This window comes from Halichoeres trimaculatus, unplaced genomic scaffold, assembly GCF_033239565.1.
Source record: "Halichoeres trimaculatus isolate MK-OKI-2021-1 unplaced genomic scaffold, fHalTri1.1 fHalTri1_scaffold_23, whole genome shotgun sequence".
Classification (NCBI taxonomy): domain Eukaryota; kingdom Metazoa; phylum Chordata; class Actinopteri; order Labriformes; family Labridae; genus Halichoeres; species Halichoeres trimaculatus.
Genome location: NW_027437201.1, coordinates 17,412,103 through 17,428,291, shown reverse-complemented (window position 1 = coordinate 17,428,291; position 16,189 = coordinate 17,412,103). Strand labels below are relative to the sequence as shown.

Genomic DNA, 16,189 nt, shown 5'->3' with positions numbered 1-16,189 from the left:
TAGAAACACTAAAATAAAATATTACATAAATAAGTAATATATAAATATATATAAAAACATTAAACATTAACATTAAAAATAATAAAGAATAAATAAATAAATAAATAAATGATCAAATTAATCATATGCAAGGAAAAAAAATAAAAATAAATAAATAAATAAATAATAAATAAATTATAAAATAAAATAAATAAATAAATAATGTGGTTGTCACACTCTAAAGATCATTGTCATTATTGTCGACCAAGAAAGTTCATTAGGGGTGTCCATACCTCTTGAAATACATGTTTAAATATTTAACTTTTTGGTTAATTATGAGCAGACATGCATGCAAACATGTCTGATTAAATTTTTTAAAGATTATATATTAAAAAAAAAAATCCAGAAATTTTCTCATCAGTCTGTCATGAATACAGGCATAAATATTTTTCACAGCTAGCTCATCATTTTTGAAAACTTAATTCAAGTTGACACAAAATTTCTCGGGAGTTTTAAGAAAAATTCAATTAAGTTGGCAGCAACAAGACCAAAGATAATTTCCAATATTTCCAAGACAAATTTCCTGAATTTTACCTGAAATTTCCCAGATTTTTTTCCAACTCTAGTTTCTCATTTATTCTGCACCTCATTCATATATAACCTCAAAACCATTGGTATCATTTTTGAAAGCAATCTTTCTTTACAACACCACATCACCCAGCTCACCAAAAAGCCATCTTCTACCTGAGAACATCACCTGCCTCTGCCCCTTCCTCTCTTCCTCTGCTGTCGAAACACCCATCCATCCTAACATTACACCCTGATTGGACAACTGCAATAGCATCCTCTGTGGCACACCTCAAACTCCTCGCCTTCACCCACTCCCGAGACCACATCACCCACGTACTGAAATGTCTTGATGGCTCCCCATCACCTACCTCCACCACCTGGCCCCTTCTTACCTCACTGACTTCCTCCACCATCATACTCTTTCCCCTAATATGTGTTTCTTACACACCAACCTCTTGTCTACATCTCACAGAACCAAGCACCAAACTCACCCTCCACTCATTTTCAAACTGCTCCGACCCATCAAATCTGTTAATACTCAACTTTTTAACTCAAGTTAGCTTTTAATTTGTGATTGTACTTTTGTTAATGAGACACACTTCCTTTTCCAGATGGATACATGTATGAAACCAAAACAGCCTGCCTGAATGAAGCCAGAACTTGTAGAGCTCCCCCTGCTGGCTAGCTGCAGAATCACTTTTGAAGCTTTGCAGCATGCCATCATAACAGATGGGACGTTTTTACAGCATGCTGTCTGTCATTCAGCATTTATTTTTCTTTATGAAATGAAATTGGGATTGTTCTTTTCTGGATTAGCAAACAAAGAAAGAACAGCAGGAGAAAATGTAAGTAACACTGACATCAAACCCTCCAAAGCTGTAAATGTTTGCTTCAAATAAACATGAAACCATTCCCCGCTGTCGAGTGCATCCACCTGAGGGGTCTTTGACATTTCATTAGTGAGGTAAACATGTGTTTGTGTTGTGACGTCAGTCTAACTTGCCTTGACTTCACCACTGCAAAATATGATAAAAAATAAAATATTCCCATAAAATATTGTGCAAATATTTAACATTGCAGCAATTATAGCAAGATACTTTTAGTCTTGTTAATAATGATTTTGATTGGTTTAATAGCTTATAAGGAGGCATCAATATTTGTTTCTGTCTATTTGCAACCGGCTTAAAACTTCTTAGTGGAGCTTTAAGTGCCTTAAAGTATTTGTTTACCAAGAAATAGCTTCATTTTGACTTGTGACACCTTAAAATTTCACTTAAGCATTACATCATTAGTGCTAATAATGTGAATGTGCTGCTTTTTCTCTCAAGGATCCACTGGACTCAAACATTTTATATACATTTGTTATTATACAGGGAAACTCCATTCATCCATGTCTCACTAGTTCAGGTAGAGTTTATGAACTTTTAAGAGAAAACTACTGAAAGAATGACTCACTAGAGCAAACATGTAACCCTCCCCTCTCTGTCCGAGGTCTAGCCTTCACTTCTTTCAACACTAGAAGATGAACACAGCCTTGAAACAACAAATATGTCCAAGAAACGCCTTAGGACTTCAGGACAATGCGGTCAGCTCGTGAGAAAAAGTGACTTTAAACGATAAATTAACATTTACTCACGTTTTTCAGGCGTAAATTATCTCACACGTACGATGAATAGAGGCTTTTAACGTCAGTAAATAGTCCCTTCGCGCGTAATTAACGTACACACATCCGCCCATGTGCACCTGTCCGGCTTGGACTGCAGCAGCGCGAGGGCAAAACAGGCTCGCGCACTCCTGGATCACCTTCACCTGCGTTTTCATGGATTTCTGAGGAGTGCATGTGCGCGGGAAAAGTGGAGGAAAGACGGTGACGCATTTTAGAAACGGCAAAGAAGCTAACAGACTTACCTGCCTGTTTCCTGGAGTCCTCAAACACCCTGAGAGTCTCCTTCTCCTCTCTCCTCTGTGAAACACAGAGCTACTCTGCTGCTGCTGCAGTTATCCAGCACACACTCACACACACTCCCTCCACCCCCGTCACATACACACACACACACACACACATACAGGATTCACAGCCTATATAAGTCACTCTGTCTTATCTTGTGACCATACAGTCTCCTTATACAGTTTTTCCTTATAATCTAAACCCTAAAACAGTTAGATTGTCTGCACCCTTGAGTTCAAAAGCTTGGTCCTATAACAAAATATTTAGAAAATAAATCCTTCTTTAATGTCTAGATAAAATTAACATAAATTATAGGCCTTTATTGTGTAGCCACATGTGTTTTCAAGGTATATAACTCATTTATATTCTCCTTACCCAGGTTTTCACACTCACTGAGTCTTATCCAGTCTTTAAAGATTAAAAATAAAGGTTAAATAAAAATTAAAGTTGTATATTATTGTATTTTAGAGTGAAATGGGTTATGGAAATCCTCAAACTCTGTTTATGTATAACAAAAAACATTTTACTATCACCCTTTTTATGGATACAACCATACTTAACACCTAGGCTATCTACCATCTATAAACACATGAACAGTAGCAAAATAATCAGTGCCTCGTGACTGACCTCTAGTGGTTAAAGTATGACATGACAAAACTCCAGGCACTGAAGTTGCCATATTGAGCTCCATAAACAGTGGTTCAAGTTATAAGTGCGACATTCTATACAAGGTATAATGTATGTAAGGTACAATGCTTGTCTCACAAAAAAATTATAATAAGAAATACACAAAGTGGTGTGGTTTTGTGCAAGGCTGGCAAAAATACCTTTCACTGGTTGGTGGTCTAATAAAATTTGTTAAGCACTGTGTAGCGTATAAAAGTATGCTTGAATTTATGCTTTTATACTTTCCGTAAAGCTAGAATAATCATAAGAACTTCTAGCTTATCTGTTTATCATTTAACAAGAACACCCACTTCTATCCATTAAAATTCACCTATTTGACCTTTAATGCCTCTTTTATTTGGGTAGAGCCTTTGTTTTTAAAAATGTCCTGACTTACCTTTGCCTTGTGTTCGTAATGCGAGGGAATTTCTCTTCAAAGTTGTCCAGCTTGTTTTTTCATGTTTTGCATTTTTGAGAAAGTTTTGGACACACTTACACAAACATGCATCTTTATAAATGTGGCAAAACTTCATAAAGGTTAATCTTGTACAGGGGCGTAGCTACAATTAGGCAAACACAGGCAGTTGCCTGGGGCCCCAAGATTCCCAGGGGCCCCCAAAGCATCTCTTAAAAACTGATTTTTGAAGTTCTCTTCAATTGAAAGTAATTCTTTTTTCTAAATCCTACTTCACATGCTTCAAAATACATCAAAAGGCTTAATCTTTAATGATCGTTTTGGGTACTCCCCCTCCCTTCTTGTTCAATGGGCTATTCCATGTTACAACACATCTGAAAATTTGATTCAGGAAGAAAGTGGTAAAAAAAAAAAAAAAAACACTTTTTTGCCCATTTTTTTCTTATTTTAACCAAGTCAGAAATAAAAACAACGTTGCTCTGAAATCTGAGATAAAAATATTACACTTTTATGATTTTAAGGACTTTATCTAGCCCAGGAAACAGGATAATTTTCTCAAAATCAAACTTTTTGAGTTGGTGATAAAACACTATTGTACAAAATCTCTTTTTTGGATACATAACTCACTGGACAGGGGGTCAAATAAAAATACATTAACTTTAAAATAATAGTACCAAAAAGTGTGTAACTGAAAATATAACCTCCTCCAGTAGATTTTTCCAGTTTTATGTTGTGCTTGATATTTACATATTTTTTCTTTACTAAATATATATTTTTTTTTTTCAATATTAACCTATTGTAATGTTTTTCACTTCATACTGTCTTGTTTGTTACTGTTGCTCTGTAAATCCACCACTGTGAAACAAATAAGCTGTCAATTGACCATAAAAGATTTCAAATCCAGGACAAAGTGGACTAAATTATGTATTCACTTTTGCCTTTCTGGCAGCAGGAGATTTCAGTGTTCTCCTGTCTGACCATATAATCTCCTCCTGGTTATTTGTTGGTGATGTTTTGTATTTAGCCTGAGTGTTGTCTCTAGGTGGTGCTGTATGTCGTACCTTTTCGTTTACACAGCTGGTAAACTCATTCACAGATCCAGTGCAGTCGTCACAGCTCTGTGTGGTTGCCATGACGTGTTCTGTCTGCCTCTGTGTTACTGTCGCTGCCCTCAGTGATCCACGCACAGCTGCTGCTAACCAGCAGAGGAGCCTGAGCCAACGAGTTAGCTTACCGACCACCATCTGGTTCTCACCTTATCTGGTTATCAGCTCTATCTGCGGTACGTATCATGTATCGACCTCGTTTTGAATACTCTTAAATCTGTCTTTAGAATTAAATGTATCTAAAGATAAGCAGCATGACAACGATATCATTAACCAGCTAACAGCTAGCTCGTGCTAATACTCAACCAGGCTAGTTCTAACCGTTAGCCGACGATTACGATCTTAACCCAGATTTCTGCCTCACTACAAACATCAATTTTACCATCAAATAATGACAAAAACGACAAAACACGACACATTTTTGGGGGATGTGTGTGTCTTCTATAGTTTAATGAGCACGAGTGTTTTTATGAGCTAACAAGAAAAGCCTGCCGGTTGCATTCCTAGGTTGTAGGAAGTGAAAATCAACAGGAGAATTATAGAAAAGTTATTGTTCTTTGTCTGTAGAGTGTACAAATACTGACTGTTTCCTAATCAAATTCGATATTGCATTTCAACCGCATTGATTTAGCACTTTGCGAGATATTTGTTATATTTACAGTATTCCTGCACCTTTTATGATACTTATCCAACGCTTCCAACTAAAACAGTTAAACTGTTTTGTATAATGTTGATTGTTAAATGTTATTAAATCTTTCTGATACGTTAAACCAAATCAGTTTGCTCTTATTTTAACGTGTAGTCTATAAATGTCTAATAATATTATTGTTTGTAATGATGACTTATTTAATTTAGCTTTTATTTTACTGAGAATAATTCAATTAAGAGGTGAAATCTATCAAAAATCCTGGTAGTTCTCAGTTTAAAAGTTGGGATACATTCAGTCACCTCATTTCCTCAAATAAAAATCTGACAGCCGTCTTTCACTGTCCTCTTAGATACCTCTTGTGTTGTGATTTTACGCTGTGATTAGCCGTCTCTCCATGTTTCCCAGTCTGGTTGATAGATTCCGTACAACAGTTTATCACACCTGCCTTGCCAGAAACCTCTCAACAGGTGGAAATAGCTCTGAGTCTGCCGTGGCTGGGAGGGCATGAATTGGATATTTGTAGATCAGAGTCTTGCTCTGTTGCCCATTGCAGAGAAAGACCTCCTCTGAGTTGGGGAGATATGTGTTAGAGATGTGATAGTGTGCAGCCAGCTGGGACTCATCTTCTGTCAGTGCTTGGATCTGATATGAACCAGGTCGGAAAGATTTCTGTTGCACTCCGGGGAGGTTAGTTTGGCAGCGTTTGCAATCTTGCCGAGATCCTGATGTGAAGCTGAGATTTTACAGCTTTTCTTTTAATTCTTGCTACAGTGAAGAATAATCGCCTTGAGACACTGTTATGAGACACTTAACATATGAAAGTATGTCTGTATGTGAGACAAGTCTCAGCTTGTGGCAGTCAGGTGTGAAGTAAGATGCCTGTTGGTATGTGTGAGTGTGATTTTTTTCCCTCAAAGGTGCTACATGAGAGTCTGTGTCAGCAGCTTGAAAAGAGACAGTGAAACAAAGCCAGTAAACACATTTGCATTCATTGTAGGGGACAAAGAAGGTAACCACAGGGAGATGTAGCACAGAGACAACTCTGTTCCTCTCAGGCTTGGGATTTTATATCTGATACAGATCCCTCTGGATTCACAATACTCCCAGAATGACGTGTTGAATGTGCAGCCTCGGGACAATAAAGCTTGTGAAGAAAAGCAATGTGTCATATGACTTTTCTTTGTGAAGAAGAAGAAAGTTTTATGGGGACACAGCACAGGGACAGTTACAGGGAGGATCTGAGAAGTGGTCATAAAAATAGCTCTGTAGACTTACAGTTTAACACACACACACACGCTACAGCTGGTTGTGTTTAAGAGGAGACAGGAGCTGTGGTTTTCAGCCCGGCAAACCTTTATAAGTACTTGGGATATCATTGCTATGGAAACAGCTCCTTTTTTTGTAGAGATATCAAAAAGCATTGGCATGTTTGAGTTTCTCATGCTGAGATTTTGAACCAAGATTTGTTGTAATTTCCAGTAATGCCCTTTTTAGTTTCTTCAGAAGTCGACTCGAATTTATACAACTTGTTTGTTTGTTTTTTTTCAGACTATGACAAGGTGGTGACCCCCAGCCTGCCAGGCCATGAGATGATCGCAGCTTGGTGTGGGGAAGAGACGAGAGAGCAGAGTGACTAAGAAGAATGGGCAGGAGGACCTGGGGCTGCTGGCAAAGTGTCTTCTCTACTGCAGTACTCTACGGCTCTTTGGCCTTGTTTACCTCCATCCTCCACAATGTGTTCCTCCTGTACTACGTGCAGACGTTTGTGTCCATCTACAAGATCGACAAAGTCTCTTTCTGGGTTGGAGAGGTGAGTCAACGAACACCTCTGTTTGTTGCTCTGTCAGTTACACTCACAATATTTATTAATTCATGACTTGTAGTCCAGGCTGTGGAAGGTTTCCCAGCAATGTCTTCTCACGAGACTGCAGTGTTTTTAAAGTGTGGTGTTGGTCTAGCTAACCACTAATGATGATCTGACCGATAAGGTTTTTAAGACACTGGGCGTTTCAGGACGAATTTTACGAGTTAGAGAAAGATGTTTACAAAGCCACATGATGGGCCAAGCTGTCATCCTCTACAGCATTTGTTTCAATAGCATTCACCTAGAATTTGTAATTATCTTAACCTCTTAAGACCTGAGCTTTTGTCTGGTGTGCATTTTTTAATTCACCTTGCTATATGGGATAAGTTAGACCTAATAAGTTAATGACTAAACTTGGTCTTTGTAGGGGAAGTTTGGTTGTTTGTGTTATAAGTTCTCTATTAGTTGTTTGTTAGTAGTTTTATTGTACTTAATTAGACTTCCACCGATCAATCGGTCAGTGCCGATTTCCTTAATTTTGTGGGATCAGTGATTGCCTTTCCTTACATATAAAACTGATCTTATATTCCTCCGGGAAGGTCTGACAGCCAGCCATTGTTGCTTTTTTTTGCTCTGAGACCTGAAACTCAGGACACTTTATTAGTTGTTTAAGTTAAAACATGAAGATTTTATTGTTTCACAGATATTTTTCAGTGATTTTCAACAAAATAAGATTGGAACATTGAAGGTATATGCTGTCAGTTATAAAAAATAAAAAATAAAAATTGGTATCAGCCCAAATCAGTATCGGCAGGTCAGGCTTTTTAAAGATCAGTGATTGGCCAGAAAATTGTGATCGGTGCACCCTTCAATTAAATACATTGTTTTTTTTACTAAAATGGGTTTAATGTAATTTCCCCAAAAGATGATGTGGGCAGTGTCCCTAAATGTGGCCTATTGGTAAAAGTTTTAAAAAATGAACTATCATTGATCTGAGAGGCAGAAATAAGATGTGGATGCTGGGTCTTAAGAGGGTTAAACCAGCTTTGAAGAAATTTGACAATAAATAGATAACAAACAACTTAAAAGACAAATATTGTACCCTCTTGTGTTTGAAATAAAAAAGAAGATGTAAATAACTTCTTTTTCCACAAAGTGTAATTGTATTCTGCCACCTCTGATCTTCAACAGGCGGTTTTCCTGATATGGAACAGTCTGAACGACCCTCTCTTCGGCTGGCTGAGCGATCGCGCCTTCCTCAGCTCGCAGTGAGTATCTCCATCTTGTCTTATTTCAGAAAAAAGATAAGTAACTGGTAGTTAAAGACAAAAAATAAACATACAGCCGATTGTGGTCATGTACGTTTACTTTCTTTACTGAGATGCTCTCCTCCAGTGAGCATCAGGATGTGCCAACTGTACATGTTGAAAAAGTTTGTTTTTAGAGAAAGTTTTTTTTTCATTCTCACATCCTCTTTTGAGAAAGTTAAATACAGACACAGAAACCTTTGTCTTCCCCTCAAGCTGTTCAAACAGATGAAACCAGCTGTTTTCTTTCCATGAATGGTTGGGTAGATTTATAGCAAACACTTAAAGATTAGAGAATGTATGTATATTCAGACATAACATATTGTTGTGTGATAGATTCTCAATTCCGAAAACAAATGAGAGCCTCCAGCCTCTTCTCCCGTGCAGTCTTCGACATCTGTTGTTCCTGCACACTTCATCTAAAAACTTTCCTGAGCATATACATTTCCACTGTACACAAATACTCACGCAAATGTGTCAACATTAATTATTCAGGAAGGTGTATTGAGGAGTGTAAGCGGAAAGAAACGTCATCTGAACAATGACTGTCAAACACACGCCCGCACGCCGTGTTTGACTTTGACTTCGATAAAACAAACTGGCTCTTTATTGACTTAATAGAGCACATCCTGTTCACTGGAAATGTTATTGATACGTATAATCCTCTTAGTCTTCAAACAGACTGCGTGTCTTAGTGTGTTTAACTGTTAAAATAATGACCTCACATATAAAACAGAGTGAGATGGCTGAGAGATCTTTTTCTCTTTCCCCAATAAGTGAAATTTAATGAATGTTTGTTTCCACTCAGGTCCGGCTCTCAGATCACGTCTCCAGAGGTGGTGCTGAAGCGCCTAAAGGCCCTCGCCACAAATGGCCCCCTCTTCTCCCTGTCCTTCCTGGCCTTCTGGGTGGCTTGGGCCAGTCCTGGTTTACAGTTCCTGCTGTGCCTGTGTCTCTATGATGGTTTCCTCACCATGGTGGACCTCCACCACAGCGCCCTGCTGGCTGACCTCACTGTGTGCGCCGCAGATCGCACTCGCCTCAACTTCCACTGCTCGGTGTTCAGCGCTCTGGGCTCCTTCTCAGTTTTTCTGTCCTACTCCTTCTGGGACAAGGATGATTTCTATTCCTTCCGTCTCTTCTGTGTGACTCTGGCTACTTTTTCCATCTTGGGCTTTTGCCTTGTGTCCCGGCTGTTGCAGCATCGATTCCAGAAGGAAGTCCTTCCCAAGCTAGATGAGGCACAGACACTCAAGGAGTAAGGATTAACCGCTCCCCCGGATGTTCCCTGTAACATACACAAAGATGTTTTTGGACTGTAATGTCATTGTCCTCTCTTTCTCACTCTCTTGTTGTCTTTGCCCGGCTCAGGTTAAGTGTTGGCCATGCTCCACTGACCCACCCAGAAAAACCTGTCACCGTCGGACAGTATATCAAGCAGCTCTCCCAACACAAGAACTTCTTGTGGTTTGTGTCAATGAACCTTATTCAGGTGAGGAACAAAAGGATACAGTAAAATAAAATAAAAAAAAAATCAAGATGACCAGCATATGCATGACCACATTTTAATAAGACTCTTTGGAGAGTTTTGACATTGCCTTTCTTGACTCCACAGGTGTTTCACTGCCATTTTAACAGCAACTTCTTCCCTCTTTTCCTGGAACATCTCCTGTCTGACAATATCTCTGCCTCTACAGGCTCCATCCTTCTTGGTAAGATCCACATTTGCAAGAAATAACCCACACATTCAGAGCCCTTTGAAAGTTTGTTGTTGGTTGTTTAATTGGAGAAGATTTCTGTTTTTGTTGTTAGTATTTTTTATCCATTCTCCAGTTTCTTCCAAACTGACTCTATTTTCAGTCTTTTATTTTAACGCCGCTCTGCTTTGCTCCCACGCAGGGATCTCTTATGTTGCCCCCCACCTGAACAACTTGTATTTCCTGACACTGTGCCAGCGTTTCGGGGTTTACCAGGTTATCCGCTGGCTATTTATGCTCAAACTGGGACTTAGTGTGACAATGCTGCTGGCAGGGCCTGACCACATTTATCTGCTCTGCATCTTCATTGCTAGGTATGCAACAAACACACAATCAGCAGCACACACATCAGAGATCAGATGTGTGACAGCTTTCGCGTTTTGTTTGCTTGTTTTATTTTCTGTCATTTTGAAACACACAGCGGTACAAATCGGCACTGAGTCGAACTGCTGTATGCCTGTAATTCATCTGGACATGTCAGCGACTGTTTCTGTCTCTGTCTGTGTCCAAGGCTAAAAGTCAGCATTCGTCACAAGCTGTATCCAAATATTGTCCTATCTTTTCTCGAGTGCACTTTTTATTCCAGGGAAAATGTCAAACTGGCTCCAGTTTGTGCATTTGTCACTCACAGTATCTTGCTCAGACTGTGAGCACTAATTAGCTCTTTTTTGGCTTATCCGCACTTTCCAAAATTGATTTGTTCAAAGTTTTTTCTAAGTGATTAATATCATTAAAGCATCACAAAAATTAGGATCCAGGCTAAATTTTGCGATGCTTTAATGATATTTATCATCATTTTCCTGTAAATGTATCTTCTCATTCTGGATGCTTCAAGGACATTTGGGGGGTTTTGTTTCACGCATATGCCAAACATGAAGAAATAACACATTTGCACAACCGCCCGATCCTCTCCTTGGTTAAATAAAAAAGTTGTGGAGGCGTTCTGCAGGAAATAAAGACTGATTGTTCCCGCTCACATTTTGGAAAGCCACACTTGTCACAGTTACGTAAATTGGCACACGTTCCTTTCTTCATGTACTTCTCTTCCTCTCCAGTAACCGGGTGTTTACAGAAGGAACATGCAAGCTCCTGAAGCTGGTTATCTCCGATCTAGTGGATGAGGACTTTGTGGTGAACAAGCGGCAGCAGGCCGCCTCTGCACTTCTCTTTGGGATGGTAGCCCTGTTGACCAAACCTGGCCAGACGTTTGCTCCGCTCATCGGCACCTGGCTGCTGTGTGCTTACACAGGTACATACAGAAACACTCACACTGTGTGCCCCAGAGAGAGTGTGCTTAATTAACTGTCTATAAATAGTAACACAAGTCATTTATGCGTTTTTCTGCTACTTACAATGAAGTAGTTCTGCTTCTTCTTGAATTCCAGCTTTATCTCTAATCAGGTTTTGTGTAGATGTTGACAGAATGAAGATCACATAACTCAAACTGAACAAACCAGATTCTTAGGTGTCTCTGTGTCTTCAAAGAAAAGTATTATTCTTTGAATGCTCGCACAAGGTTGACTGTTATATCCAAGTGTTTTCACAATGTTTTCAAGTCTTTGCATTTGATTATACTGTCAAATGCTGACTGCCAGAAAAGCAATTGAGCATTAAGACCCAATGTCAACTCACTTTACACACTTCACGAGACTCTGCTCTTTTCCTCTCACAGTAAGAAAACAAAGTAATCTTTTAAATTTAATCAATTTATTATCCTTCTCATGCTTTCTTGTCTCCAGGTTTTGATATTTTCGAGGGGGAACCTGTGAAGGATTCTCTGATTTCTGTGCCTGACGTTGCCTTGGGCTCAGGGACTCCACCTGTTCGCCTGGGCTGCTACTACATGTTGGTGTTTGTGCCTATCACCTGTGCCCTGCTCCAGCTGGCCGCCTGGTCTCGCTTCTCACTACACGGCCGCAAGCTGCAGGGGATTAAGACCCAGAGGCAAGGAGCCCAGCATGGCCACCTTATCGATGTCAAGGCCATATGAACTGAACTGAGTGATCTGAAGCTGCACAAAGACACTTTTGAGCATTAATGCTACAGTCCTGATGAAAAAAAAAATGAGGGAAATAAAGCAGAAGGCCAATCAGGCCTCTAACTGCCTAGCCTTGTGTGCCAGATTATGAACCAGTGCACTATATGTGGCTTAATGGACAGAGAGGAATGCACTGTAAGCTCACAAATCCCATGGGGAAAACCTGCCTTATTTTTCTATTTAAATACTAAACATATATTTATATCTGAACAGATGACCAAAAGATAAAGCAGAACAAATCAATCCTTTGGATGTTGATGGACCAAGAAGACAAATTTTCATTGTGTGCCCTCTTTTAAACTGTTTTTAAGTGCAGTCTTAATGCTCTCACTGCTTTTCAAAAACATTTGTGGGGATGAAGTTCTCTTTTTTAATGTTTGTTACATTACAAAATTACATTGGAGTGCCACAGATAACTGCATGTAACCTGCACCTCAGAACTGAACAATTACTGTCTCTTTACTCCTACACAGAAGGCCCTGCCACTTTGATGTTGAGAACTGTATTTTCAGATATGTCCAGTATTGATAATGATGTTTTCTTTTTGCACAAAACTGCCATTTGTGTGTTGTATTTTTAACATTCTGGTGGGGAAACAATTTTATGTATTGTGATCATGAACATTGGAATAAGGAGATCAGGCTGGTAAGCACATTATCAGCATCTTTTGTAATTTTGAAGATTATATTAAGAATGTGTGGCTCTGCCACAAATAAACCTCATCTGTGTTGAGCCAAACTCTTGTTCTGTGACACTTAACGAGACAAATCCCCTGGTGAGACATAACAAAAGTGTCCCTGTTACCTGACTCTTGAAAAAAACTAAAAAGGGCACCATCCAGTTGTTTGTTGTGTCTCAAGGGCTTACTTTTGAGTATGAATTGTGTTTTAAAGAGTAAAACAAGCTTATAGGCTTGTGTATCAACGTCATCATTGAGATGGGGAAACATGCTTGAATGCAACTTTTTAAATGTGAAATAAAATAACCTTACAATAGCTTTGAAAGGATCACAGCATACTGTTACATTACAATCCTTAGCTCTTTTCGTGGGACCAACAAGTCGTAATCATGGATGGAAACAATTAGAATGAGAACTAGACCTACGGGAGCATTGTGCACCTTTATATACTTAATGTTACATGCTGTTACTCCTTCCAAAACCACCTGATGTTTTCAGGGTGGCTTGATAATCATTTCAGTAAACACTCGTGATTTAAGTGCCTAAAACTACAGAACACACTACAGAAATAAAAAAAGGATTCAAAAATAACTCGCAAGACAGGACTGCAAGAACAAGTTAGGCAAGGTTGTTGACACTTTCATTTCAAACTGTGCATACTACACAGAAGACTATCACAGGGCACAGTTCATACAACTTCACGTTCCTAATTAAAAAGCTAATAGTATTCATCAAAATTTCCCTTCTTTCAGAGGAGCAGCAACTTCCTCGGATCTCTTTTGTTCAACAAACAAAGGGTTATGGTGAAATGTAGGACAAGGAAGGTGTTTATGGTACACTCTTCATTGCCTTCACTTTAGCGTGTGTTTTACTTCAATGCCCCTCATAGTCTATTGTTGCTATGGAAAAGGTTTATTTTAAGGTCAAAGGACACATACTAAAATACCAGTAATAGTTGAGCCTCATGGACTGGATTGGCTCCTTTTCACGAGGGAGTTCTGCTCAAACGGTGTTCTGCGCATGCGTGTAATGGCCGCTGTGAACACCACGATGTAACAAGTGATATATCCAGAAGATATTTCTACTTTCGCGTCATTTTAAATCGTAATTATTGTAAGAAGTACAATTACCAAGGCTTTGTAGTTGAAATATTTGTGTTTTGTTTGATATAAGTGGCAGAAAACCCTGTCCATGCGTCATTTGCAAGCGTCTGTAGCAGAGAAACCGTTTATCTCCCATGATGCACCGCGGCAGAATTGTTAAAAACTCTGAAATATTATCATTTTTAAGGATGATTCAGTAGATTTTCTTCTGTGTGCTTTATAAAATAGGGTTTTTGAAGCACAAAACATGCATAGTTTTGTTTGTCGGAAAATGGCTCACTCTGGATGAAAAGTGTATCTCCGGAAAAGAGTTCCTACACTTATATTAAGCTCCGCCAGTACACTCATGTTTCTCTTCAGATCGTATAAATCTTTCGCCTTTTACTAAAGATTTCCGTGGAGAGGAACAACATGAGTTCAACCTAATTTTTTGATGCCCTGCCACGTGCGGGGCTTCCCTCATTGTTCAAATCAATACCAATATCAGAAGAACTAATCATGTGTTCCGTGCGCACAGCCTGTTGGAGTCGCATTTCCGTTGAGCAATCGACCACGGGTCGTGTCACTGTCGCTGAAAATGTCAACGTGGGTCTGAATGACATGAAATATCTAAAATTCGCCTTGCATTTAAGGGAAATTCCCAATCTGAGGGTGGGGGCAGAAATAGCATCAATAACAAAACATTCTGGTAAGGGTTATGGTTAGGGGTCAGTCAGATATACATTTAAAAAATCCTATCATTTTATAACATTAATGAGCAGAAGTAAACTTTGATATTGCTATTGTTTTGTTTTTATATTGAATCACTTCATTTGATTGTATTTGACCTGAAAGTCCAGCAGAGGGCACACTCACACCAATTGTCGCTCAGCTCACAGCACCAACAATGCATCATCATTTACAAATCAATGATCATGAACTCTGAGGTTTGTTTTACAGTCATGATCGGATCATAATTTATTCAGCTGCAAAAGCTTTAAAGTGCCTTGATGTGAATCCATCAAGACTCTAATCCTTGCTCATTTGGCGTTTGTTTTGATCATAATTGTATTGTTTTGGCTTTTGTTGTGTTGTAATGTGAGAACTGAGTCATCACTTTGACACATTTTCCCCTCCACCCGCTGTGAGTGGGCACCGTAAAAAGAATACCTAAATATCAAGAGTGCATTGGGAAGTATTATCAGTCACACTTCCCATTTCTTGTGGCCTTTAGTGCTGTAATGTATCAGCGGCTGCCTGACACGGTAGAGTAACACACACACACAAGCCTACACACTCAGACATGCACACAGAACAGGAAACAAGACTGAGGTAGTGGAGTAGAAACAGTGCATGAAGGCAGCAGCAGCACTTTGAGCTCTGTGGCTGCTTACAGATACAAAACTGTTTCAGGCACTGTGGCATCTAATGACGGGACATTTTTGGGATCAACATCAGGCAAGTAGAAGTTTTACTGGTTCTAAAACTAAGCTTCAGGGTGTGACAGTCTAGAATGAGATCTGTCGAATGGATGAATCATAATTTGGTTTTAGAATTTTTCACAAAATCATTTGTGCTGCACTTACTTGGTGCTGTTTTTTCATTTTAAACCATAAGGACGCACTAAAAATACAGAATTTAACATGAAACTATGAATAAGAAGAACTGTTAATAGAGTGTTTAAGGCTTTTAAAGTAATTTACTGTCTGAGTCAAAATGTATTTATCATTTATTCCTAAGTTAAAACGAAAATGCAGTTAAGTGTACGTTTGTTTGCATATGTACAAAGAACATACTTAAATTAAGATTTAAAATTCTAGCTACAGTAGAAACCAAACAGTTCTCCTGTGTTAATGGTAAATTTATATTATATTTAACATTTCTCTTTGAATGTTAATGGGAGATATCATCAAAACTAGGGATTGGTACCGAATTAGGTACTTTTATTGGTACCGACCGAATTCTGGCAAAAGTACCGGGTACCGATTCACGTTAAATCAAAAGGTACCATGTTTAGGTACCTAAATGCATCCTTGTGACAGTGAGGGAGTGGAAGAGTAGGTGATTTTCTGTGCTGGACATGAGCACAGCATTGCAAGGTTATATACTGAAGAATAAATATGTTAAATAGAAAATAATTAACATTTTATTATTAAACATACTGATATTTTTACCACATCAACACACAA

General features: G+C 38.8%; 2 protein-coding genes and 1 non-coding gene across 3 annotated transcripts in view; 2 read left to right on the top strand and 1 right to left on the bottom strand.

The window, feature by feature from the left end:
• Positions 1-2,576, bottom strand: part of sema4gb (sema domain, immunoglobulin domain (Ig), transmembrane domain (TM) and short cytoplasmic domain, (semaphorin) 4Gb) — a 42,070-nt gene extending 39,494 nt beyond the window's left edge. The window contains exon 1 of the mRNA XM_074662998.1: positions 2,458-2,576. The gene's annotated coding sequence lies outside the window, so the exon portion shown is untranslated. The remainder of the gene's footprint in view (positions 1-2,457) is intronic.
• Positions 2,577-4,622: 2,046 nt separating this feature from the next.
• On the top strand, positions 4,623-13,082 carry mfsd13a (major facilitator superfamily domain containing 13A). The gene is made up of 9 exons (XM_074662494.1): positions 4,623-4,860; positions 6,882-7,143; positions 8,329-8,405; positions 9,253-9,702; positions 9,816-9,936; positions 10,060-10,156; positions 10,344-10,515; positions 11,257-11,450; positions 11,941-13,082. Exons 2-9 carry the CDS (start codon positions 6,976-6,978, stop codon positions 12,189-12,191), a joined length of 1,530 nt encoding a protein of 509 aa, XP_074518595.1. The 5' UTR covers positions 4,623-4,860; positions 6,882-6,975; the 3' UTR covers positions 12,192-13,082.
• Positions 13,083-14,361: 1,279 nt separating this feature from the next.
• Positions 14,362-14,476, top strand: LOC141785677 (U5 spliceosomal RNA). The gene has a single exon (XR_012597551.1). It is a non-coding gene; the product is annotated as a U5 spliceosomal RNA (small nuclear RNA).
• The last annotated feature ends 1,713 nt before the right edge of the window (positions 14,477-16,189 follow it).